Source organism: Strix aluco, chromosome 16, assembly GCF_031877795.1.
Source record: "Strix aluco isolate bStrAlu1 chromosome 16, bStrAlu1.hap1, whole genome shotgun sequence".
Classification (NCBI taxonomy): domain Eukaryota; kingdom Metazoa; phylum Chordata; class Aves; order Strigiformes; family Strigidae; genus Strix; species Strix aluco.
The window spans coordinates 20,324,913-20,349,445 of record NC_133946.1 but is presented as its reverse complement, the minus strand read 5'-3'; the positions used below and the strand labels follow the sequence as shown (position 1 = coordinate 20,349,445).

At 47.5% G+C, this 24,533-nt stretch overlaps 1 protein-coding gene across 7 annotated transcripts in view; it reads left to right on the top strand.

The window, feature by feature from the left end:
* LOC141930590 (uncharacterized) overlaps positions 1-24,533 on the top strand; it is an 84,372-nt gene that overhangs the window by 36,396 nt on the left and 23,443 nt on the right. For 6 of the 7 annotated variants that reach the window (XM_074841661.1, XM_074841659.1, XM_074841658.1 and 3 more), the window contains 5 exons: positions 11,196-11,456; positions 19,025-19,098; positions 19,643-19,728; positions 21,809-21,848; positions 22,552-22,632. In XM_074841661.1, the coding sequence (XP_074697762.1) occupies positions 19,033-19,098; positions 19,643-19,728; positions 21,809-21,848; positions 22,552-22,632 (273 nt within the window). In that variant the 5' untranslated portion in view covers positions 11,196-11,456; positions 19,025-19,032. Of the gene's footprint in view, positions 1-11,195; positions 11,457-19,024; positions 19,099-19,642; positions 19,729-21,808; positions 21,849-22,551; positions 22,633-24,533 lie in introns of those variants that run through there. The other variant, XM_074841664.1, reaches the window with a different exon arrangement.

The following is a 24,533-nucleotide window of genomic DNA, read 5'->3' as shown; positions in this document are numbered from 1 at the left end:
GGCTGCACTTCCTTGTGACAGATGGTGTAAAAACACAGCTCCCTTCCTTATGTTATGCACTGCTCTTACCCCTGCTTTTTATCCAACATGAAGGTATTGGGAAGTAAATTTGGGTTTGTTTTGGTTTCTTTCCTGAGATACCGCCCACCTGCCCTGGCCATGGTGATGGTACGGTTATTGTTTTCCCTTTTCCTTCCCTTCTGCTTGACAAAGTCTTGGCTATTGGGGTTTACTGGCTTAAGTTTGTCAGTGGGAAATTCTATAAAAAGCTTCCTTTATTTAGACGCCAACCCAGTAATGACATCATGTGGGCATGTCTTTCAAGTTCCTCTGGGCTGAGCGGATGGAGGGAGGTGGTGGCCGTGAAGCTGAGCCCTGCCTCTTTCCCAGTGCACCTCCGTGGTCCTGCTTGCTGGCTGTCCTTCAAAATAACCCCAATCCTCCTCCTCCGGGGAGAGCGCAGGGAGGTCCCCCAGCAGACTGGTGCATCTCCTTTAGCAAACTTTTTAACAGTATAACATAGCTGTGGTTGTCTTCCTGCTCATCGCTTTCAGGTTAGTCCTTTGAAGTGCTTTTTGGTGGGTATTCACCCTGACTTCTCAGGGAAGCAGGAGGCTTTCACACTCAGTATCTTCGATGCTACTAAATTTTGCATTGGGCCAGTTTCAGATAACTTTGACAGAGGAGCTGGTGGACTAAAGGTACTGCATGGACAGGCAGAGAGCAGGGGGAATGGGCACAGATGAGATGTGCTGCTTGTTTTATGGTGGAGGGAAGGAGGCAGCTGGGGAGGTCAGCAGGGCAAGAATTGGCCACTGAAGTAATGGACTGAAAAAAATACTTTTTTCTGTGGTTTGGGTTTTTTTAAAATATTGCTTTGAGCGTTTCTGAATGGGGGAAAGATGTATATTTGTTATGGGTTAGAAAGTAAAGGGTGTGATCTGGACAAGGTTTCTGGGCCTTCTGGAGAAGGTATTCCTGGATTTCATTTACATCTTTAGAGGAAAAAGCATGCTGTGGTGCACTAACCTTCCCCTTGTACTTGCTCAGTTTGTTAAAATGTTAGCACAGGCTTTACCTGCCTGCGGTAATTCCTGGGTATTTTTCTATGTGATCAATAAACCAGAACTTATTTAAGCAATGGAATGGTACAAAACTCTCTGCTGAGGGGCATTTAGTTGACTCCCTTCTGCTCATCCTACTGTTGAAGGAAGCCATCAGGTTGCTGTACATCATGGCTATTTTGCTGCCCGCTAAACATCGATTACACCCTTTAGAACTGGGAGGATTTGGGGCAGCAGACTGACTAACCAATTCAGTTTGTCCATAATGCAGATTTTTTCAGTCCTACCTAGGATTTGTGTCAGACGAAGGGTGGTTTCCAGCTCTGCACCAACATTTGCTCTGCACTGCTGCTCTGCTTGTTGACATTACCTCCTTCCCACGTTCTCCACCTTGATACTCTGAAGTATTAAAAAATAAAAATAAATCTATATTGCACAAACCCTCTGCAACTCGGTATGGGTGGCCGAAATACTTTGTTCTCTTCGGAAAGTTATTTTGCAAAGTTAGGTGGTGCTAGAAGAAATTACAGATTTGCAGGTGCCAGTTTCACGCTGTATCTTACCATCAGATGGCACAGAAAAGTGGGATCTGTGAGGCAGCAAACAAAGTCTTTTCCCAAGATCTCTTGTGTTCCCTGGCAAGAACATCCAGTGTTCAAAATACCACCTTAATTAAAAAACAAGCAAACATGTTTTTACCATTGGGAAGTGACATCTGATAATGTTTTGCCTAAAGAAGGGGTGTGGGGATTGGATATTTTTAGCTGCAGCTATTCTCAAGTTGTTCTTTTATGACCTTCTCTTAATAATGCATTTCTCTAACACTTTCTTTAAAGTTTTTTGTAGTTCCAGAAGCTTTTTCAGCCAAAGGCGTGTTGCTGGGGGGAGGAGAAGAGGGAGGAGCAGCCCACAGACAGAAGTATTGAAATCTGTTTTCCAGTGGATTGTGGTGTCTAATAGGGCCCAGTGTTAGAGCTGGGTGCAGCTCATGAGGGACCTTTCCGAGGTCAGAGGGGTGTCTTATGCTTCAGCTTTTTCCCCCAGCTGCAGCAACTGTAAGATTGCCACTACCTGCTTCTTAAAAGCAGTTCAGAACGGGATCAAAAAACTGAATTTGGACAAATTCAAAAGGTTGGAAGAGGCACTGACAAAGGAGTGTTGTTCTGATGGAGATGCTGTAGTGCAGGAGTCCCATGGGAGGGCAGGCATAAGGAATGGCAGCTTAAATTTCAGGTCTTTGTGTAGTGGTTTGGGCTGCTGGAGACACCTGGGATTTACCTGCAAATGTTGTTGTCTCTGAGATGATAAGAGAAACAACAAAGTCCTATGTAAAATCTAAAGGTCATCTTCATGAGTCCGTAGGCTGCTGGGCTTCTCCTTGCCTGATGTCTACGGACTGAAAAGCCAGCACAGATCCTGGGGTTCATGTGAGTTGGTCCTGGGCTTTTGCAAACATCAAAGTGGCCACGAAAAAGCTTCTCAAAGAGCAGTGGTATAAAAAGCAGGAGAGCAGAAGCATTTTCAGGTTGGGTTGCTGATGCTCTCTGTCTCTTGGTACTTACCAGTAGAGATGGTTGGGCTTTCTGAAGTGAACTGCACCGTTAAGTGTTTCTATGTGCTTGCCTCTGATGACATTGGGTGAGGAAAGCAATTAGGCTGAGTGTAAATAATAAGCACATGCCGTGTGGCCGCGGGCAGGAGGAAGGACAGGCAAGAGGTGTCCGTGCTGCATCCACAGTGTGCTGCTGCATCGTGGTGGGCATTGGGGGAGTTGAACCTGGCAGTGGGGCTGGAGAGGTGTCTGGCTTAGGCTGAGCCTGGGGAAGGCACAAGAAAGGTGTTTAAGTGGTTGTTTACTTGCTTATATATATATATTTTTTTTTTTTTTCCTCAACACCCAAATCAGTGATGAGGAGTTTCTGCTAATTGGCAATAAATGAAATGAGACTGTTCTGCTTGCCAAGAAGTCCTTTTATGCTGTGGTGGCTTTTTAACAACCACAAGCACTGTCAGAAACGACAGCCCAGCCTACTGAAAGTGTCAACACTGCACGCGGTCACTGGTCCAGCCTTGAGTTAGACAAAAAACCCAAGGTTGCTGCTCCCCAAAACACCGAGCCCACATCCTGTAGCTGCTGGCAGGGGAGAGTGGGACTGTGGGGGTACGGGGATGCTTGCAAGCCCTGTGCTGCTCTGGGGCTGGGCAGGACTTGCCACAGTATAGAAGATCTTACTTGAAAGAGGTTATGGATCATTTAACACCAGAAACTTGCCAAAATGGTCTTTTTTTTCCCAGTATTCTTGGACTGATTTAGTTTGAAGCTCATACTTTCAAAATCTGTTCAGTCTTTGGTAGAGCCTCGTGCCAAAGTAGTTGCCAGAGTTAAGACCTGACGTTTCTGCTTCTGCATGAGACCTCCTGGGAGCTTCCACCAACAGACAGTGCAGGACTGGTGCTGAGCTCCTGCAGGAGTATGTTGTCTGCGACTCCACGTTTTCCCTTGCATCAGTTTTGGGGTACGAAGTGGCTGTCTGGGTAATGCTTTCATTGTATGGAACTGCTGCATGTGTATGAAGACTGTCTGGGCTTCACAACAGCTTTCGTGGGCAGATTTCAGTTAGGAATTTGCAAGGTGTCACCTTGGGTTGTGGTAGTTGAATATTTCATATCCTGAATAATACTTGGACTTTCGGTGCCCTTCTTAGTTTTAGGACCTGACAGTTGATACTCTGGTTGCTTAAAAAAAAATAAAAATAAAAAGTGACTGAGTGTGTGCATGCATTCAATGCTTTTTTGGGAGCTGCAAGCTTGCACCGTATTTCCATGTGACACCTGTGTTTAATTCTGCATTGCTTGCTGGCAGGAGTGCCTGGTGTGAGAGCATTTCGTTTGGTCGCTGAATAAAAGAACAGCATCAGCAAGAATGGAAGTTTCATCCGGGTGGTTTTGGGGTGAAATGTGGTGATAAGAGATCTGGCAGGAAGGAAGCACAGTGCATGGTGAGAGGAAAGAATCAGCAGATACTCAAGGTATGATACTCAGAATATGATACAGCAGATAGTCAGAGCGGGCAGAGTATCTTCTGGAGACAACCTGCAGATGGAAAACAAGGGCAGCCACCTGCAGCCAGGTCAGTGGTGCAGAGTCGGCGCCGTCTCCTCAGGACACGCAGCTGGAGCGTCGTCTCCTCCGCAGGACCTGTAAGGTGCTGGCGGAGGTGCTGGAGCGTGCAGTCCCTGGTGCGGGTGGGAAGAGACTGGGCTGTGCCCGGGTCTGCGCTGGGTTTGCTGGGCAGGCTCTGAAGGGCCTCTGTCCCAAACCACCCCCTGCTGCTTTTTGTTGGGAGCCAGCCTGTTGTTCTACTGAAAACCCTTCCGAAACAAGGAGGGGAGAAACAGTCTGGGAAAGCAAATATTTTCTGATAACAGTGAGCAACAATACAAGCTTTTGTTTTCTGTCAATGGAAGGAAGTGGGAGAAACACATGGTAGCTTTAGCACAGCACGGGCTTTACTGCTGCAAAAAAGATGTAGTGCTCACCCTCCTGGAGTGCATCCTAGGAGAGGATCCGGTGGGGAGATATCCATAAGGAGAGGATAGGCTGTTTGGCGCAGGTGGGAAAGGCACTGCTTTTGTTTTGCTGCAGCCAAATATCTGTCTGAAGCAGGTGCCAAAGGGAGGTCTGTGACCAGCGAGCCCAAATGGGAATCCAGGTCCAGGCTTGCATGGGAACTGGGGAGATGAACACTTTCGTTTGTACTTAGCCCGGAGAAGACTGAAGTAACTGTGCTTTAAATTAAAGGGTGAGCTCACAAAGACTCCTCTCTAATCAACTAACGGTGATGATAAAGAGTAAACCAGCTCTGATCTCTGCTCTCTGGAAAAATCCTTTCTGCTGAAAGACTTGATGTTTTATAAAAAATAAAATGCAAAAAACTCCTGTGCACTTGCTGTTGTATTTTGAAGTGTTAGCTGAAGGCCTGTGGGCATGTTCTAACTCGAGCATGGATGATATTCTTTGTGTTGGCCCCACTCTACTTTAGGGGAAAAAAAAGATATTTCTTTGTGCCTTTCCTATCAAAACACCCTCCACTGCCCTCAGATGCTTATTTATTGACAACTTCCCTTTTCCAAGCCTTCTTGCATGGTGCTGAGTCCAGCTGCACTTCAGTAGGATGCATTCAGCTCTCCCAGGTTTTGCTCTTGGAACAGGAAGATTCCCATTTCCCAAGCTGACAAGGAAATCATCATCCTGCTTGCAAATGTCTTTTGTAGCAATTAACTGAAATTTTATGTTTAGAAGTGAACATGTTTTAAATGCACATGTTTTCAGTGAACTGTCTAGTTGTTGCTTTGTTGGGTGGATGTTCAAGCATTTTTAAGATAAATGCATCTTTCAGGTTATCTTTTGTTCTGTTTTCTTTAGCTGAGCATGTCTTCAGTTAAGTAAGACTGCATTTGAAACAGTTGTGTGTGTTTGTTTCCTGGGGAGAACGGCATCTGCTGCTGCTTTTATGGGCAGACTTGCAAGGGTCTCTGTTGTACCAAATGCTTGTCTTTACATCACTGCCACAGGCTCTCATCTACTCAACTTATTCCTCTGCTTTTTATCTCATCCAAGAAGGGGTTTTGTAATTTTTTTAGTTCTTCCAAGCATACTGTCACCTTCCCTATGCAAGCTCCAGCTTTCACTGGAAAAACCCTTCTCAAACATTTTCATGAACAGACTTGAGCCTGCTGTGGTCCCCTTTGACTTGCTTTTATCCCACTTCCGTTGCTGGCTTTTATTCACATCAGAAATGCTGAGGACATGGAAAACAGTAATTGTAGGTAGTAGATCCACTGCAGTTTTGAGCACTGTTTTTTTTCTGTTACTTTCTGAAGCATATTTGATTGAATGTGCTGCCTTGAAAAACTAGAAATGGAAAGATGACGTCTGGTTTGATGTCTGCCCGTGTCATCTGGCTCCCTCGGTTGTATGTCCCCATGGGTACTGGGCTCCATGGTGGCACCTGCGGGTCCGGGTCTGTATCAGACCTGCTGGGAGCTCTCCATGCACCACATGGAGCTGGACTCCAACCGTGGGGCTGGCTTAGGCCGTTCACTGGGCCACCCTTCCACCTCCGAGTCCCTCATGGGGTAACATGAGGGATGAGCCAGGTAATGTGCTCAGGCACAGCGTTCTCCCCACAGAAGCTAAGCCGAATTTGTGCCTCCTCCCGGTGTTGTGATCATCACAGGAGGTTTCCAAATCGGGGGTGGGGAAGACACTGAGTTGGCAAACCTGAATTTCTGGTTCACGCACGGTGGTACATGCCACAAAGTGTGGCAGTGCTTCTCCCTGATGGAGGGCTGCGTGCTGGGGGCTCGGCCTCGCTGCCCCAGGCCGGGGGAAAGTGCTGCTGGTGTGGTAAAGCCCGTGAGATGGCAGAGCAGTGGCATGAGCAATCCTTGCCGAGCCCTTCCAAGGCTGGTGTTTAGCTAATTAGGAAACACCCCAAGTGTTGAGGGTGCGCTTGCAAGGAAAAAAAGTGTCGTTGGGGTCTTTGGGGTAAATGTGGGGCTGGTGGAGGAGTGGGAGGACTCATTTCATCCCCCAAGCACACAAGCAGAAGCGCCAGCTGTTTACACCCACTGCACCGGGGACTGCGTAGCTTTGCGTGGGGACTGGGGACTCCCCGCTGCAGTGATGGGGAGACACGCTCCACGCTCGTCGGGGGTTGTGGTTGGCAGCGTGGGCTCAGACCGCCGTGTCCGGAGCACTGGTTCAGCTGCTGTTGATGGCCGGGAGCTGATGCCACTTGTCACTGGTCACTGCCCAGCGTGGCACCTCCCCAGCTGCTCACTGCCAGTGCTGGGGCTTTGCTGGTGACCAGCAGGTTCGTGTCCTCTTCCACACTTTGCTCTTACCAGCATCAAGCGCCAACACACCCGTCTGCATTTCCACCGCTCCCCTGAGCATCATTTTATTGCAATATCTAAAGTACAGAAACTGTTATTGCAATAATATGGCTTACTCCAAAATATCAGTACCATTTCATTTTCCCTGGCTGGAAGGTAGCGTGTCTGTCTTTCAACCCCAGCAGTCTCAATGGATCCATTTTTAGTATCAGGTTTAATTTTACATCGAGCACGGTAGAGTAACAGCCAAATACATTGTGAATTATAAGATGTATTTCAGAACCCTGACCATATGACACAGATGTTGATTTCAACACTATTAAAAAAAAAAACAACAAAAAAACAAGAACCCTTGAGTTATTTTTATATTGACTCCTAAGCTGGCGAGCTGCTTTTAACAGGGTGTCCTACACAACCATTGCTGTTTCATAAGCTGAAGTGTTACGTCTGCCTTAAGTCTTCACCTCCAGTTGGATTTTATAAATGTGTTTTCCACAAAGGGAATAGGGGAGGACTTCTTGCATGAACAATCTCCTCAAAGGGAAAGCAACCCTTAAATTTTCTTGTTTATGTGAAACGTTGCTTGTGCACAAAAAAAATAGCAAAAATTCCTGCGGCTGTTCAGTTGGGGTAGTTTTAGGAGTTATCAACAAGAAAAAAGGAAGGGAAAGGTCATGTTGTAATTAAAAAAAGATTGCTTTCATACTCCTTAAAAATTTTGTGTATCCTAATGCTGTCCTGCATATAGGTCAAGGCTGTAAAAGAGCTTTGGGAGACGTTTTCTCGGTACTTTCCAGTGTCAGATCACATACTTCTTGTTTCCCTGCAGTTTTCTCTTGCTGGACATGCTTGTGTGGGGCTTTGGTAGAAGAAAAGAACTTAACAACAGCTCGCCCATTAGCGTTCAGAGATGCTCTTTGAAAATAATGCAAGTCCAAGGTACTGCCAGCAAAGTGGTCAGGGAGTGTCCTTTGCAAAGGCTGCCAAATAGAAATGATTTACTGCATGGGGTTCTGTATTTGGAGGCAGTGTGAGCTGATTAAACTCATTAAAGCGGTTGAAACAGTAAGGGTGGTACTTGGAGAACCTCATTTAAAATACACATTTTCTTAGGGGATGGGTATTAGTCTGGGTCAGGGTCAGGCTAATGGCTCAAGCTGCCTCCGCTCCTAAAAATGGGGTTCAGCCAGGGCTCTGGCAAGTGGTGCAAGACCCACACGGTCAGCATAGGTCTCACTTTAGCTCAACTTACAGGTACATAACTTCGAAATCATTCACCTCAATTATTTTGGGCGAGTTTTCCACAGACAAGCTGCGTCTGGTTATTAGTGGATTTTTAGCTTCCTACACGTTTCATCAGCTGTCCCAGTGACTTTATATAACGGTACATTTGTTATTTCCTTATTTGTGTTTTAAAAAAGATGCTGCCCCTCTGTGCCAAGGAGAGCACAGGCTGCTGGCAGCACAATAGCTTATTTTTGCATCTTTGTTCCTTTGGTTTTGGCTCTTGACCATTGCTAGCTCCACAGTGTCCAGGGTGACATCCTAGGTATCAGCCAGGACGTGTGTCCTCACCCCACTGCTTCAGGCACGTGTTAGGTGTGGGTGTCCTCTAGCTGGCCGTGGCTGCTGAGCCAAAAACCAAGAAAAGTTTCAAATTGCAAAAGGAGATGCAATAAGAGCTTTTAGCTTACCCAAAATTGCCATGTGTTGCTGGAGACAAGAATGACCATGGGGATGGTAAAAGGGAAGAGTAGCATGTCCCGTGATGTTGCTACATGGACCAAAAAGAATAAAAATACAGTATTTTGAGAGGAATGCATGTCCAAGTGGAGAATGACTGTCATTGTAGGTTCCTTAGGTTTATGGCTAAAGAAATGTAAACTGCTCTTCCAGTCTTAAGCAAACAGAAGCAGCTGGTTCCTATGCTCCGTGTTTATATAGTTCCTTTAGAGGTCAGTGCATCACCTGAAAAAAGGGGAGGTGGTTTTTTTTTTCCCCCTTGATTTTTCTGGCCTCTTTATAGACACTGTAATGGAGGAAGGAGAGAATGCAGAGAGAAAATTAGTCTTCAGTTCCCAAAGCAGCACATGGACTTTTGCATTCTTCAGTTTATTTAATAAGAAATCATTGAAATAACGATGCTTTAAAAAAAAAAATCATACTTCTTGGGTTTTTGTGCTGTTATTTCTTTGGTTGTTTTTTTGCTATTGTTGTTTGGAAAGGATGAGTTCCTGTCAAAAAGAGCTTAAAAAAATGTTTGGATGCTCTTTTATTCGCTGTGAGATCTAAAAATAGAAGCTGATGAAGAATTGCTTGTAGACTCTCTGTTCTGATCGGAGGGTTTAGTTTATGTCTAAAGCCGCATCTTCTGACGTTGCAACAGCTGAACTTTGCAGAAGCACCAAGGCTAGGCTTACTGGGTGTAAGCAGGGAGGAGAGCAAATCTCTTTATCAGCCCTCTTGCTTCTCTCCTCTTGTCTTCATCCTTGGGCAGAAGACCTTAACCTGAGCACCAAGGCACAGCGCAGAAAAAATACGAAAGTGAGACGTTAAGTGCTGGGAGCACAGGAAGGATGGTGGGGAGAAGGTTGAGGTTTTATTTACTGTCAGCGCTGCCGTGCACTCTGGTAGTGTTGAGGTGGGTGGATAGTATGTAAATGTAGCCTTACGTATTTTTTTAGTTCTTTCTATAACTAAAAGACTTGGTGAATGTATGTGTGTTTCATGGTGTTGCCATAGTCTGGTGGCAAAGTATTATCATCGTTGTGACCACAGTTTTCCATCATGCTTTAAAAGCTTGGTGCAAATTGTGAGAACAGAGGGAAATGTGTGTAATCTACATTATAATGTGTGTAAGCCACATTATAAACCACTCAGTGATAATGTAGATTTAATGTAATCTGCGTTATAGGTTACTTGATGGTGAAGGTGGTTGCCTCTGAAAGGGTGTGAAGTCTTCTGCACTTTGGGGTCTCCAAGTTGTTGTGTCCGGGTGATGGAGGGGTGACAGCAGGGAAGTTCAGCACAGGACAGCCCAGGAACGTGGGCAAAAGTCCATTCACAGGTGCTTGTGAGGGGGATCGGAGGAGAGGTGGTGTTATTTAAAGTGGCTGCTCACGGTGAGGGTGAGCTGGGCTTCCTCTCCCAGGCATCAGCACACACTTACCCCTCCCGGTGCCTACCAGCTTCAAACAGAAGCATTGCACTTTGGGGTGATGACTTGGTTTCACACTCGTGAAACCAGTGTGTTGCTTCTCTGGGTTGCTTAAGGTGAGAATTAAAAACTTGTTTTAAAAAAGTGATAGCTATTTGTTGAGCTTTGGTGTCCCTTGAACTGCGTTAGCTGTTTGGATGTATCGGGTAGGAACTGCAAGTGCTGGAAGGTGGCTCAGGCGGTGCTGCCAGTGCCAGCTCTTCCGCCATGTGAGTCAGTGATACTGTGTTACTGGTCTTAACCTGATCAAAGTCCCATATGCTGCTTCTCCCTTTCCCACCAGCTTGTTCCTGGAGGAATGGCCTGGCTCCCCATTGCATCCTTTCTTGGTGGCAACATGATTTTAGATGGCTGAAGTTGGTGTAATACTGTGCCCTTGGCTTGGGCAGGGGGCAAGCTGAGTTGCTGGTAGCATGTGTCTGCTGATACAAAGGTGTGATGGACTCTGAGATCTGCATGGGAAGCCCTCAACCAGGCCAGAAAATGGGCTAAAACACAGCCCCCTGGTACAAACTAGGTGCTGGCTTGTGTCTAAGCTGAGCATTCCTGGATAAACATGCCGGACAAGATAATGTTGTGCAGCTGCAAGGCATGCAGGCTGGTTTTCCAGTACCTGGCATGTATGGTCAGATAGTTGTAAAATTCCTGCCCAGCCCCAAACAAAATCCCTATAACGAGTCCTCTGTGTTAGTGCAAGTCCGTGCTGGGCCAGGCTGATGCTGTGATCTGGGTGGGGAGGAAACTCATCCTGAAAAAGCCACCAAATCAACAAAATCTGAGCATAACCCACACCAAGGGTTTTCTTGCAGTGCAGGCGAGCGTAGTTTACTTTCCCTCATTGGGTGCCCTCCTGTTACAGCCTGTTCCTTCCCCACCAGGCTGAGACGCTGCCCGGCTGCCTGCTCCCGTGGGACCTGCCTTTCCTCTGTGTGCAGAGACCCCCTGTGCCGGAACAGACAGTGCTTATGCTGTGCCAGAACTGGAAAACTTACCAACTTCTTCCTTCCTTTGCAGCGAGCCTGAGGGAAGAGAGAGCCTGCGTGCAGATTGCCTCCCACCTCGCCTTTTCTCCCAGCCGCTCGCAGGGAGCTCTCACCGGCCGGCGGAGTGGAGGAGAGAGCCGCCACACTGAGGGCATTTGGCCAGTGGGCTGCGGTGGCCAGGGTCCTCGCCACCCCACAGCGGAGACAACCAGCCACTGCTGGGTAGATGCCCGCAGGGGAGAGGACAACTCCAGCTGAACTGATGCATCTCGGCACCTGGTACCAGGCTCAGGTAAGGGCACGTTGCTTGGAGCCGGGTGGCATTTCCACGCTCCCTTCTCTGAACTCATAAACTGGCTCCAGAGCAGATGAGAATCGCTCTGAGAGCCGTCGTGTTCTGTGGGTACACATGCTAATAAATCGCCAGGATCTCATCTGTGATAATGCTGGATGCTCCGGCTCGTTGGGATGTTGCTGGTGGCATCAAAGTGAATTGCAGTGGAGGTTCTCACTTGGGTGTTCCCAACACCTCTGCTAAGGGAGGTGAGCGTGTTTTTATCCAGCGCAGTTGCAGATGTAATACGTGTTTACTGGGACAGGAGCTTGTTTGAATTTTCTGTAACACATCTGTGATCGTATAAATGATCTATGGGCAGTCATTTTCAAAGAACCTAAGACAGTTAAAACACAAATCTCCTTGCAATTCAGCTGGCTTAGTGCTCCTATAAAAAAAAAAAAAAAAGAAAAACTTGCTCGTGTGCTCTTGAGTTTTTGTTGTAGTCAAGGAAATAAACATGCAAACAGGATCTCCTGTATCTGGGTTCATCCTGCTTGATAGTAATTTCATTCCTGAAGTCATAATTCACTTTGTGAGTGCAAGTCTGGTTTCCTTTGTGGTAGCAGGGTTGTAAGTGAGTGCCGGATTTGGGCTAAGATTGGTGATGTGCCGTCCGGTGACGTGTTGTTTTGGAGCTGGTACCTGACCAGGGTGTTTGCAGTCTGGGTTTGTTAATGAGAGGAGCTGTGGATGGGGATCAGCAGAAGTCCTCAATGCAAGTGCATTGGGCGTGTTGTCCATTTGGGGATTGAAATTTAGGTTTCTAGTGAAAAATCCTTGGGCAGCTGCGCTGCTGGAGGTGGGGATGCTGGCCGGTCTTGTACCCAGACCTCGGGAGCAGCTTGACTTCCGCGTGGAGAGCCAGGTCTGGCGCAGCAGAAGCCCTGCTGCGGCCGGTGGCACGTGGCCATCACTTCCTCCGGTGGCTCGTCCCCTCCCGGCCGCGCAGCCCTGCGTGCCGGCACCCGCCTGCCGCAGCCTGCAGCTCCTTCTGCGTGTCGTGGGAGGCTTTCAGGTTTCCTCGGGCTGCAGCGATGCCATCAAAGCAGATGCAAAGCCATGCTTGTTTTGCCTGTGCTGGGTAGGTACATGCAGTGGTGTAACCCTGCGGCTTTGCTTTTGAAAGGCTTTAAGCACAGGGGAGAAGAGCCTCTGATGTCAGCTCCCCTTGGCCCGTGGTTGCTGGCTGTGCCCCCAAATTATACCAGGCAACCAGGATGGGGAGTTTGCTGCGAGCTGATAGCCTGCATGGTTTGAAGCATGTCAAGGTACCTGTTTCATGCACTTAAAATAACGCTGATAGGGTTTATTCAACTTTTTGCAGCTTTAGCTGCTTTGTAAGCAGACTGTTGCACCGCTTTGCGTGGCCGGCTTTATTCCAGGGCATGCAAGCGCACAAGTCACTGTTACAACCAGTGGTAGCTCTACAAGTGAGAGCAGTGCTTTGCTGGGAAGTGGTGCAGACTGCAGGTGCACCTCTTGCAAGGGTCCCACCTCTTAGCAGATGTTGTATAAGCATTTCCACTTGCATAGATGCATAAGCATTTCCTTTAAGCCTGTACTCTAAAGGAAAAATCGCAGGCTTATGCCTTAGCTAAAGGTATAAAACGCTGTGTTAAAATGTGCTTTTAAAATAGAATGTGAAACAGGAACGGCGACTTGTTGAGTTTCAGCAGTGGTGGATGTGGTTGTAGTAAGTACATACCTTTTTTGCTTTATTCCACAGCAGTAGTTTCAGTCTGATAGAGGCCAGCATAGTGTTTAAGTATGGTGTGTCAAAATTTGCTTTTTTTTTTCTCTGAACAGCAGTCTCTATTAGTAGTTAATTGGGCACATTCAGGACTCCAACACACCTTCACCTAAACTCATTTCTCCTTTGTCAGTGACCTTCTGCTTGCAGTAGCATGCAGAAAAAAAATCATACACATTTCCGTGGGCTTGGGTGCAGCTGGATGGAAGAAATGTACAGTGCTGTGAGATGTTGCTGAAGCAAAAATGCAAATTTTACAACTTTTGCCCTGGAGATGGAGCATGCTGAGGAGGGGAGCAGGTGGCTGAAATGACTGTGCTTGGGGGAGGTAACTTAAGATTCTGTAACTCAACTGTAGTTGACTGTACGCCTGCATCATGCTTGCCTTTAATTTGTTCTAACTGGTGGATGCAGCAGGAACAGAGAAATAACCAAACCGTAGAGTCCGTAATCTCAAGCAGCTTGAGTAGATACTTTCTGACAGTATAAAATAATTTAAAATTGGGTTCCAGAGTGTCCCTAATGCAGCCCAAGTCTGAGAACATGATGCTATGCTGTGCTTCCTAAAAAGAGTAGATTTTACTGATATTTTCGTTTTCAGAAGCCCTTTTGCCAAGTGACATTGGATCTACACTTCACCTTGAAGCAAAATGGTAAAGTCAAGCAATACAGTCTGATGCTAGTGCAGCCTGACAGTATAAAACCTATGTAAAACCAATATAAAAACATGTAAAACTTTTCTACTTTCCTTGTAAGGAGGCAGAAAGGACTTGAAGAGACTGAAAATTTAGCTACTTTGGCTCATATGGGTTGCTTGGTAGCATTACCACAGCTACTCCGTTCAAAGGCTGGGAAACCGCTTTCTGGCCAAGGTCCCAGCAGCAAAACCACTTTGCAAGGAGGGCTTGGAGGAGTCAGATCTGGAATCCCAGTTGTAGTGAATTTCTAGGAGGGCATCTCAAGACATGCTGATGTGCAACCACCTGCAACCCACTGCAGGACCTATCAGCTAAGCCTTTGATGTCTTGGCTCCAGTTCTTAGACCACATCCATTTGCATTTTTGATGGATTAAATTCTGCATACAGGTCTCATGTCCTGGTGGAGTTTAATGAAGGTTTGTCCTCGTTTCGTATAAATGGAGCAGTGGGGAGAGGAGGACCTGGTGGTGAGCTGGGGGCTGTAGGTGTGACATCGGCAAGTGGCCTCTGTGGAGAGAGGTGGCAGTGCCTCTGCCTTCTTCTGAGGGAGCGAGTGGGAGACGTCACGTCATGGTTGGGGGTGACAGGGGATGCGTGTGCGTGTGGGCCGTGGGAAATGCTCAGTTCCTCTTCTGGGCAGCGAGCAGGGTTGCAACACGCAGGGTGGGAGACTGGTACCACCCCACGCCAGGCAGTGGGAGCTCAGCAGATCGTACTGGAAAGGTATGGGGCTTCTGAGGGAGGGCTATAACTGTAAATCTGATTTATGGATAACAATTCTTGCATCAAGTCTTGGATTTTTGATGCAGACACCTTCTTTCTGCTGCCAATACTTGAGATCCCAGCTGGTGAATTAATTTCAGGAAGGTTGTTCTCAACCAAAATTTGGATATTTTATTTCAGGTTTGCTGATGCTAGATAGTGTTCAATGCAGGTAGGCAGTAACATGCATTTTCATTAAGCATCTTTAGGTTTACTGTTGCTGGGATTAATTTTTACTTCCTTAAATTGTAAACTGGAAGCTGCAAGTTTTAGTGTGAGATGACAGATTGTGACATTTTCAACTCACTCTTTTTAAAAGGAACTACTTGGTAACCTTGTTTCCCAGTTGAATTTAAGTGTACATGGCTTGGGGCTTTCTATTGCTTGTTTCCTAGTAAATTTATCTAATACCATTCTCGCTTTGTTCACATCTCTTACCATTCCTGTTCATGGCTGCTTCAGCTTGTGTGTTTGTCATGGAAGAAAACCCCTGTTTGCTGGGAAAATACACTACTCACAGGAGAAAATTGTGTGACGGGCTTGAGAAAGTATTTAAGTGGTGTATTAAAAGAAAAAGGAAGTCTTCAGTCTTATGTAGGTATATGGGGAAGTGTGGCAGGTACAGGCTGCACCTATTTATAGGTAGCCTATTTATATCAGGGCAGAATGATGTGTTTCATCAAACTCTCCAGAAAATAAATGTCTCAGTTGTTTTCATATACACAAGGTGTCATTTCCCTCAAGCATAACTTCATGGTGTCAAACTATTCTGGAGTTCGAGTATGCACAGAATTAAATAATAAAAATATCCATATCTGTAGTCAACAGAGACTGTTACAGAGCTAAGCTATACTGTTCCCTCCCCAGAGTACTTTGACTATCAGGTAGTGGAGCACAGCATTGCCTTTGTACTCCAAAAAGCAGCAGTATTGTGGTCAGACGCTGAGGCCAGCGCAGCCACTTGCCATCTCCATCCCTCCCACTGCCATTAACCATTTTCTTTGCTGTCAAGTTTTTTCCTAAATTTGGACTTTTGCACTGTGACAGTAGAAAGAGAAAACAAATGTGCACATTCCAGGCATGAGATGCAACACTGGCTCCTTTGCACCAGCCTGGCGTTTGTGGCTGCAGAGAGGCTTTCGCAGAGGCGAATGCCAAAATATATGTGGTCTTGCTGCTGTCTTCTGCTGTGCAAACCCTCCCGTGTTACTGAATCACTCTTCCTTTGGTTATTGTATTACAGAGTGTGGTCAGAGACATTCAGAATAACTTCCACTTCGTAAATTTCTTGAAAAATTTCCCATTTAATTTGACATACAGTTTATTTTTTCCCTCCAGCCTGTAGAATATTTGTATTTTTAGCAGCATGTAAAGGACCTCATTTGAATTCTTTAGCCCCATAACAACCAAAAACCAATGTCAGAAGTAGGGGAGTGAATTTGTCTTTGAGTTAAACTTTGCAGAAGAAGTGAGAAGGAGAAGATGCAAATATGTTAGATGACACCATGAGACAGTTACTCAGACCTTGCTACTTTGAAGAGTGAAGCTACAATTAACATGTATTGAGCAAAATTAATGGGAACATTTGAAGTAAGAGCTGCAGCTTGGAAAAATAAAAGAACAAAAGACACTTTAATATTTCTATCCTTGCTCTGTTTTGATTGTGGAGTCAGTAAGGGAGAAAGATACACCCATTTCTGCCATGAATTTGGAGAGTTTGCTGTTTTCCAGTGTCTGTATAGATGAGTGTAAAGCCGTGAAATTCCTGTGCCTTTGGCTGATGTCACGGAAGAGCTGCCCTGGTAGGCCTGATCCTTGCATGTGGGTTAATAGTTCTATCACACTGCTGGCAACTGGGAGTGATGGCTGGTTTTTAAATGAAGAGTTAGGGAGAGATGGGTCTCCCAGCTGTCTCCAGCTGTGCCTGAAAGACATGGTGGCAGTGAGCAGTTTGCATTAAGGAGTTGGTGAGATGAGACACATAACGGCTTACGGATGTCTGAAGGTGCAGAGAAATGGGCTGAGCCTTGGAATGCGCTGATGAGATCATATGCCCATCATATCTCCCCCAGTTGGGTTTTTTTTATTCTTTTTTTTTTCCCCTCAGTGAAAAACCACATTCTTCAGATCATCCCAAGTGTGACGCCTTTGGCTGCTCAGGCTTGTCCAGGGCCAAGCACTGCTGCTTCACTCAGAAGCCGGGGCAGTGTGTCCTACAACATGAACCCTTCAGGTTCCTCCTGAAGGGAGGTCAGGATGGCTCCTGGTGCCCATTAGAGAGCTGCAATGGCAGCTTGGAGGAAACTTGTTCTTGAGCAGCTATTGCACAGTGTTTTATCTGTGGGTTGCAATGCTCCTCTTCTCTGCAAGTAGGTGGTCACCAGCGCTTTGGGAAAGGACCAGAGTACAACAGTGCAGGATTTACTTTCCAGCTTTAGACCCGACACGGGAGTCAACCTGCTCTTGTTTATTTTCAAAAGGTTTTTCAAAATTTTGTAATTTCTTGTGGGAGGCTTTCAAGTGTGTTCTGCTAGATCCCAGATGCTCCAGGGAGCTCCTTTGAAGCCCTACATGAAACCTCTGGACTGTATTATTGAAGCTATTTAGCTTTCAGATGTTCTTGGGTAAATCACTGGATCATTTGTAATGTGACAGTAGGGAATATATTTTAAGGCTGTGGTGCCTCTTCACAGTTTTTTCCCGACCCTGCTGAATCTTTTTACAGCAGGCGAAACCTCCTTAGAGCAGGCAAAATGCAATCTGCCTCTATAACAAGCTATTCAAAGAGGCTTTATACTCTTAAGTGTTCAAAAACTTTTCCAAACGCTAGGCCACTTGCAACTGTGGAGTAAAACTATTTTACCTTGCTGCTCTTGAAATGCGTAGCATGTATCTGGGACCTGTGGCAAGTCAGCAGGACTCTGAAAGACAGAGTCATGTAGGTGATAACACAGCATGACTTCCCAGTGCTTATCCTGTCTGCGCTGAGTAGGGTTTGTAATTCATAGCAGAAGCATGGGGAAAAACTTAACACTATTTTAAAAAGCTTTTAAAGAAATTTCAAGAAAAAAGCAACCCAGCACTGGGGAAGGGGAGCAAGGGGAGGATAGCAGGAGGATGTATAGCTCTGGGGCTGGCTGGAGTTTGTACAGAGAATGTGGTCAGTGGGCTGGAGATGAGGCCATCCCCCTTGGCTGCCTGTCCCCACTGCTGTCCTTCGTGCCCAAGGACTGCCGCGGCCGGCACTGTTCTGCGGCAGCATCGCTCCCGTAGCCTGAAGATTTGGGTAACGTGGCCTGTGGTAGCCTAGCTTTAGGCAGTGCCGTAGCCAGTGTGTGGCCTGACCTAGGCTCGTCGTGGCTCCGTAGAGTTTCAGAGGAGGAGGACTTGGTAGATCTTCCCTCTGCCTGGGGACTGTGGTTCCCTGGGGGTTTTGTCTGCCCGTGTTTACTCCTCAGTGTGTTAGATCAACCTTTTTCTTTGGTGAACAGTGAGAAACTAGCTGTGGCTTGACAGGAAGGGTGCTCCTTTGGGCTCGTACAACACAACAGTCAAGTCACGTTTGACATGGAAAGTTACCTTGCTCGCACGTATGTGTGTGGGATGGATCAGAGCCGTGGGCAGACATCAGGGAGCCATACTGGGTCTTGTTTAGACCAAGACTGGACCATCTCAGAGTAGATGGGGACTCTGTGGTCATCTTGCTGCTGTGCTGTTTTTCTTTCGGGGGTGTGTATAGAAGATATTAATATAGACGCCACTTCTTGTGCGCACACTTCAGTAGGCAAAAATACCTCCTTGCAGTTTCTCCTTTGACGTCCTTTGAGCATCTTAGGGCTTCACATCCACAGCTGGGGGCAGGAGCACGTTTGCTGTCATCCCCACGACCGCTGTGCTGTGCAGCGCCCAGCTGGCGCGCGACCTGTGCACTGCAAGGGCTCTGCGTCTGGTTTGCATGTCTGGGTTTAAAAGCACCATGTCTTTTGTACAGGTCTGCGTGGGCCTAACAGCAAAAGCCTGGTGTCTTGTCTTCCAGCAGACAAGACTTCCTCTTGCTCAAATTCAGTTGTGTCCCTGTGCAGAGAGCGAGGAGCTGGCAGTCCTGCTGCATGCAGGCAAGCTCCGTACACCCTTTGTACAGGGGCTTTTCAGCCTCAGCCTGATTTTAGCTATGGGGTACAGCTGGAAGCTAAAGTTGTCAGCAAAGGTTTTTTCTATTAGCACTTTCCTAAAATATTTCCCATGCTGTCTATACATTTACTTATCTCATTTTCCCCACTTCTTTTTTTTTTTTTCTTTTTTTGCCTTACAGCTTCTGACATGAAGAAAGATATAGATACTTTAATAGCCCAGGAAAAAGAGGAGATCATTGCCAAGTATGAGAAGGTACCAACCTTGTGTTTCTCCCTGACATGCCAGCTAAGGCTGAAGCTATTTGATCGATTAGGAATGCTTCACATAAGAACTTTTTGCCTCACTGCAGGCATCTCCCCAGTAATCCTCATGCCATCAGGCTTCGTGCCAGCTCTCCCTACCTGCTTCTGCCTGTACGTCCCCTCTCACCACATCCCCAGAATTTCTTGTGGATCCCGTGTATGCTCAGCACAGATACCAAAAGGTCCTGGGCTTCTAAGTGCTTCAGTGCTCTCTCAATACCAGCATGGCTTACACCAGATAGCACTGCTTTCTCTGATGTACAGCCCTTCCCAGCCCATAGCAGAGGCACACCAGGGACGCTGGATAGGCTGAACTTGCACATTTTTCTCTTGCCTGCATTGTATTGTCTCTTTAGAGCAGATTCTGATCTCCTGGCTCTATGCCTTCTAGTGTGTGGGGAGGGAGGGAGGGATATGGGCACTGGGGGCGGGATGTGGGCACTGGGGCACTCCCAATGCTGGGGCTGGCTCACGGGTGTCCTTTCTGCTTTCAGGGCAGGCAGGAAGGAGCTCAGATTGACCCGTGGGAAGATGCTGATTTCACGCTGTATAAAGTTACAGACCGGTTTGGATTCCTGCAGTAAGTCATAGAATCATAGAATGGTTTGGGTCAGAAGGGACCTTAAAGATCACCCAATTCCAACCCCCCTGCCATGGGCAGGGACACCTTCCACTAGCCCAGGTTACCCAAAGCCCCGTCCAACCTGGCCTTGAACCCTTCCAGGGAGGGGGCAGCCACAGCTTCTCTGGGCAACCTGTGTCAGGGCCTCACCACCCTCACAGGGAAGAATTTCTCCCTAATATATAATCTAAATCTACCGTCTTTCAAGTTTAAAATTGTTACCCCTCATAACACTCCCTGATAAAGAATCCCTCCCTATGTTTCCCATAGGCCCACTATAAGGTCTTCCCGGAGCCTTCTCCAGGCTGAACCCCCCCAACTCTCTCAGCCTGTCATCCCAGGGGAGGTGCTCCACCCCACTGATTGTCTTTGTGGCCTCCTCTGGCCCCGCTCGAGCAGGTCCGTGTCCTTCTGATGTTGGTGCCCCCAGCGCTGGACACAGCACTGCAGGGGGTGGTCTCACAAGAGTGGAGTAGAGGGGGAGAATCCCCTCCCTCAACCTGCTGGCCACACTCCTCTTGATGCAGCCCAGGACATGGTTGGCTTTCTGGGCTGTGAGTGCACATTGCTGGCTCATAGTCAGTTTTCCATCCACTAACACCCCCAAGTCCTTCTCCGCAGGGCTGCTCTCAATCCATTCATCCCCCAGCCTGTATTTGAGCTTGGTATTGCCCCGACCCATGTGCAGGACCTTGCACTTGGCCTTGTTGAACTCCGTGAGGTTTGCACGGTCCCACCTCTCCAGCCTGTCCAGGTCCCTCTGGATGGCACATCCCTTCCCTCCAGCGTGTTGACTGCACCACACAGCTTGACGTTGTTGGCAAACTTGTTGAGGGTGCCTCGATCCCACTGTCCATGATGCCAACAAAGATATTGCACAAGTCCAGGTAGATGACATCAGTTGCTCTTCCCTTATCCACGAGCACTGTAACCCCATCATAGAAGGCCACCAAATGTGTCAGGCAGTTTGTCCTTGGTGAAGCCATGTTGGCTGTCACCAGTCACCTCCTTATTTCCCACGTGCCCTAGCACAGTTTCCAGGATGATCTGCTCCATAATCTTGCCAGACACAGAGGTGAGACTGACTGGCCTGTAGTTCTCTGGGTCTTCTTTTTTTCCCCTTTTTAAAAATGGGGGTTATGTTTCTTCTTTTCCAGTCAGTGAGAGCTTCATGGACTGCCACGACTTCTTAAATATGATGGAAGTCCTCCTGCCCTCTCCTGTCCTCTCTGACCCATGTGTCAGTGTGGACCATCTGTCTGCAGCAAGCATGGTAGACCCAGCATCTTTCCTATGAGCCACTCGGTGGCTTGGCTTGATCAATCCCAAATGCAGGAGGAAAAGCTAGATGTACCTCCTCCCTCAACCACACATGTTCAAACACTGATGCTTTCAATCTGCTGCAAGGCAAGGCTCAGAAATGGTTTTCCATCACAAGCCTGACGTTAGAAGGTGCAATCTTGTGCTCCTGTGCCTCCGTGGAGGCCCACAGTGTGCCACAAAGGAGAGGCTCTTGCATTTGCACCTGATGATTCAGGGAGGTGTAAGAAGAGACGAGACAAGGTATCTGATAGTTCTCGGTTCCCTTAGGAAATCCCCATCCTAGGAGAGGTGCAGATGAATTAGATGCACACCCTCTGCTTGGGAGGAACGATTAAAAGAACTACTTTTATTCCAAGTCTGAACAAGAAGTTATAAGTGTTTTGTGGGCAGGAGGGGGGTTTGAAGCAATTGCTGTCCAGAATCCCACCCCCCCTACCCCTTTTGCTCATCATGTGTGGATTGAAGAGGAGCTTTATGCCCAGGATTTCCAGCAGTGTCCAGTGCTTGATTATCCCCCGGCAGCTCCCGTACAGTGGTGGGGTTTTGGCTGGTGCTTCCTCTGCCTCTTCCTTGTTGGGGAAAGCTGTAGGAAAGGCACGAAGACCCCTAGCTGTATCTCCTTAGGTGCCCAAGGTGGTCCCCAAGCTGCAGCACCCCGTGCTCCTCCACACCCTTTCTTGCCCATAGAGTAATCAGTGACCCCTTGTTTTTCCAGCGAGCAGGAGCTGCCAAACCGCACCGCCTTGGAGGAGAAGGTGAGAGCTGCCAGCTCTATCGTCATGGGTATCAGATCCTTATCACACCAGCTGGGGAGGGGACAGTTTTTGGGGAAATGAATGTGCAAACAAGAGTGAAGTAGACAGCCATTGCCCGCTGGTCACTGCTGCTCGTGCAGAGGTGGGAACTCCACACGACTCCCGGCTGTTGGAGTTTTTATTTTGCTGGGTCAGGAATCTCCCCTCCTCCACACTGCACTGAAATAGCACCTTTTAAAGAAATTTTGGACTTTTCCCTCTGCTGTGGCACAGTACTCAGCGGCTGCAGCTTGAAAAGGGGTTTGCACATGTGGGGGAAAGCGGTGGAGGTTGTAGGTAACCATCATCTCTATCCTCATCTCCCCTGAGCTGGGAGCGTGTCCTCTGTTAGGATCCTGCTAACTGGGACCAAATTGCATCTTGTTTCTACAGTCCAATATCTGCAAAGATTTTTGTTGTCAAGGAATACTCCTCTTGGAAATTGTTTCTCTATTAAGCCTGTGTGTCTCATCGTTTTTGCCAGTGCTGCTTTAATTGCCACGGGTTAAAATTACCAGTTCCTGCAAGCACCTGTGGATTATTTCCATCCTCGATGCGAGGTCTTTGCATTGAAGTTTAAAGAACATGAAGTTTTGTGTTTTCAGGAGGTATCTTCTGGGGCTATTTTCTTAAATGTGTCTTGTCTTCTTCCCCCTTGCACCAGCAAAAACAGCAGGAAATTGAACGTGTGGACAAGTGGCTAAAGATGCTGAAGAAATGGGGCAAGTACAGAAACAGTGACAAGGTAAGGAGGAAAAGAAAGAGCATGTGTCCAGAGGGACAGGAATGGTGCATCCTTCCAGTGAGTCAGGCTTTCAAAAAGTTGATAGAGAAACCAGAGATCACTGGAAAATATTACCTAATTCTACCCGTTAGTCTTTATTATTTTGGATCTTTCCTTGAAGTTGCTGGGTTACCAGTCAAGGGAAAAGTCCTGTTCTGACTAGCATGGTTTTAAAAATGGTTTCCTAAATGCTGCTGGTGTGTTTGCACTTCTGCTTCCCTGTGCAAGCAGGAGCCCAGCAGAGATGTTCGTGTGCCCAGCTGGGCCCCTGCCCCGAGAGCAGGGGCCACGACACACCTCAGGGTCACTTCTGTGCCTCCACCACCTAGGAATGGCGTGGGAGATGTGACTGATACGGGCCAGCTGATGTTCCTCATAATTCTGCCTGGAGGGAGAATTAATTACCTAGGACACCACCTAGATTTTGTATTTTGCTCCTAGCTGTGCCTGAGAGAAGCCCCTTAGGTGCTTGGGATTGTGTGCACCCAGCTGTGGCAATCAGGGATGGAGACACCGACCTTGTGTCTGGGTTTTTGTGTTCAAAATAAACTCTGCACCAACTGCCACTGCAACACTGAGTTGTTTTTAATAAACAATATTTGTAATGTGTTCCTACTACAAACCTCTTGAAACAAAAAACCCTCGAACCTAATGACAGGGCTCTTGCTGGGTAGGGAGAGGAGCCTGACCTGCTCTGCTGCAGCACTCTGCACAGGAGAGGGCTGAAGCCCAGTGTCACCTTCTCACCGTGGCCTCTGCAGCCTTCTTGATGAGCAGGAGGAGCAGGGTGTTTGACTGTATTGCTTCCAGCTCCTGCTGAGAGTCCTTGGGAGAAACTTGAGCTCAGTTAAAAGGCTGTACAGAGGATCTCTGCAGAGCTGTAAGGGGGGGCATCAAGCAGAGCATCCCCCTTGCCCGGCCATCCAGAGTGATGCCAGGTTCACCCAGCCAAAGACCAGCTGTAGTCTTGTCCTTTTTAAAAAAAAACCCAAACAAATCCTATCTTTGTTAGAGCAGGGATGTGCTGGAGATGAGCTTGGGGTTTTATAATCCTTCTGTTCACTTCAGAGTGGTTCTGATTATTTTGTTCATTGGTGCTGCTCCAGGGGCAAAAAAGGAGGCTCTCCCGTGGCTTTGGTTTTTATAATTAGAAGTTAGCACTAATTGGTTAGTGACCTTGTGGGTAAAACACCAAATTCCAACAGAGTATGGGGAGTTCCTTCAGGTCCTGGAGGATGTTTGGGATGGGTAATGATGAGTGTTCTTAGCACGCCTTGGCTTCCCTGGGCCAGCCAGTGGGGACAGACAGGATCCAGGGTGAGGGGTGTATGGAGCAGCAGCAGTCCCCATCTGTCTTTTAGATTTACCCCGATCATTAGTGGGTGTGCTCAGCACGCTGCAGCCAGTGTCACTCAGGTCTGCTGGATGGCAAGGGTCTAGACTGGCAAGCGTGTTTTGAGGGTCTTTGGGTCAGAAAATCACAGAGCTCTTGTAATGGAATAAATGATGTTATTTATAACAGCCTGTGGATGACTCCTGGGCACAGACATGGCATTGTCCTTATGCTGGGGGACTGGAAATGGCCGTCCCTGCTCCCAGCAAACTGAGGAGTAGCACTTGGCCTCAGACAGGGAAGGAGCAGTCTGGTGACCCCAGGGAGTAGAAAGGAGCTTTAGTCTCAGTCCCATCCAGCCTAACACCCTGCTGCCTTGCACCAGGGCAAATGTGGGCAGAAAGGTCTGTGCATCGGAGCAGCCGTGCGGTGTTAAGTGCAAAGACCCCGAGAGGCACAAAACTAGTGCTTAAAAAAAAAATAAAACTAGGCTGTATCCTTCACCTGGATGTGCAACCCCATGCTCTTG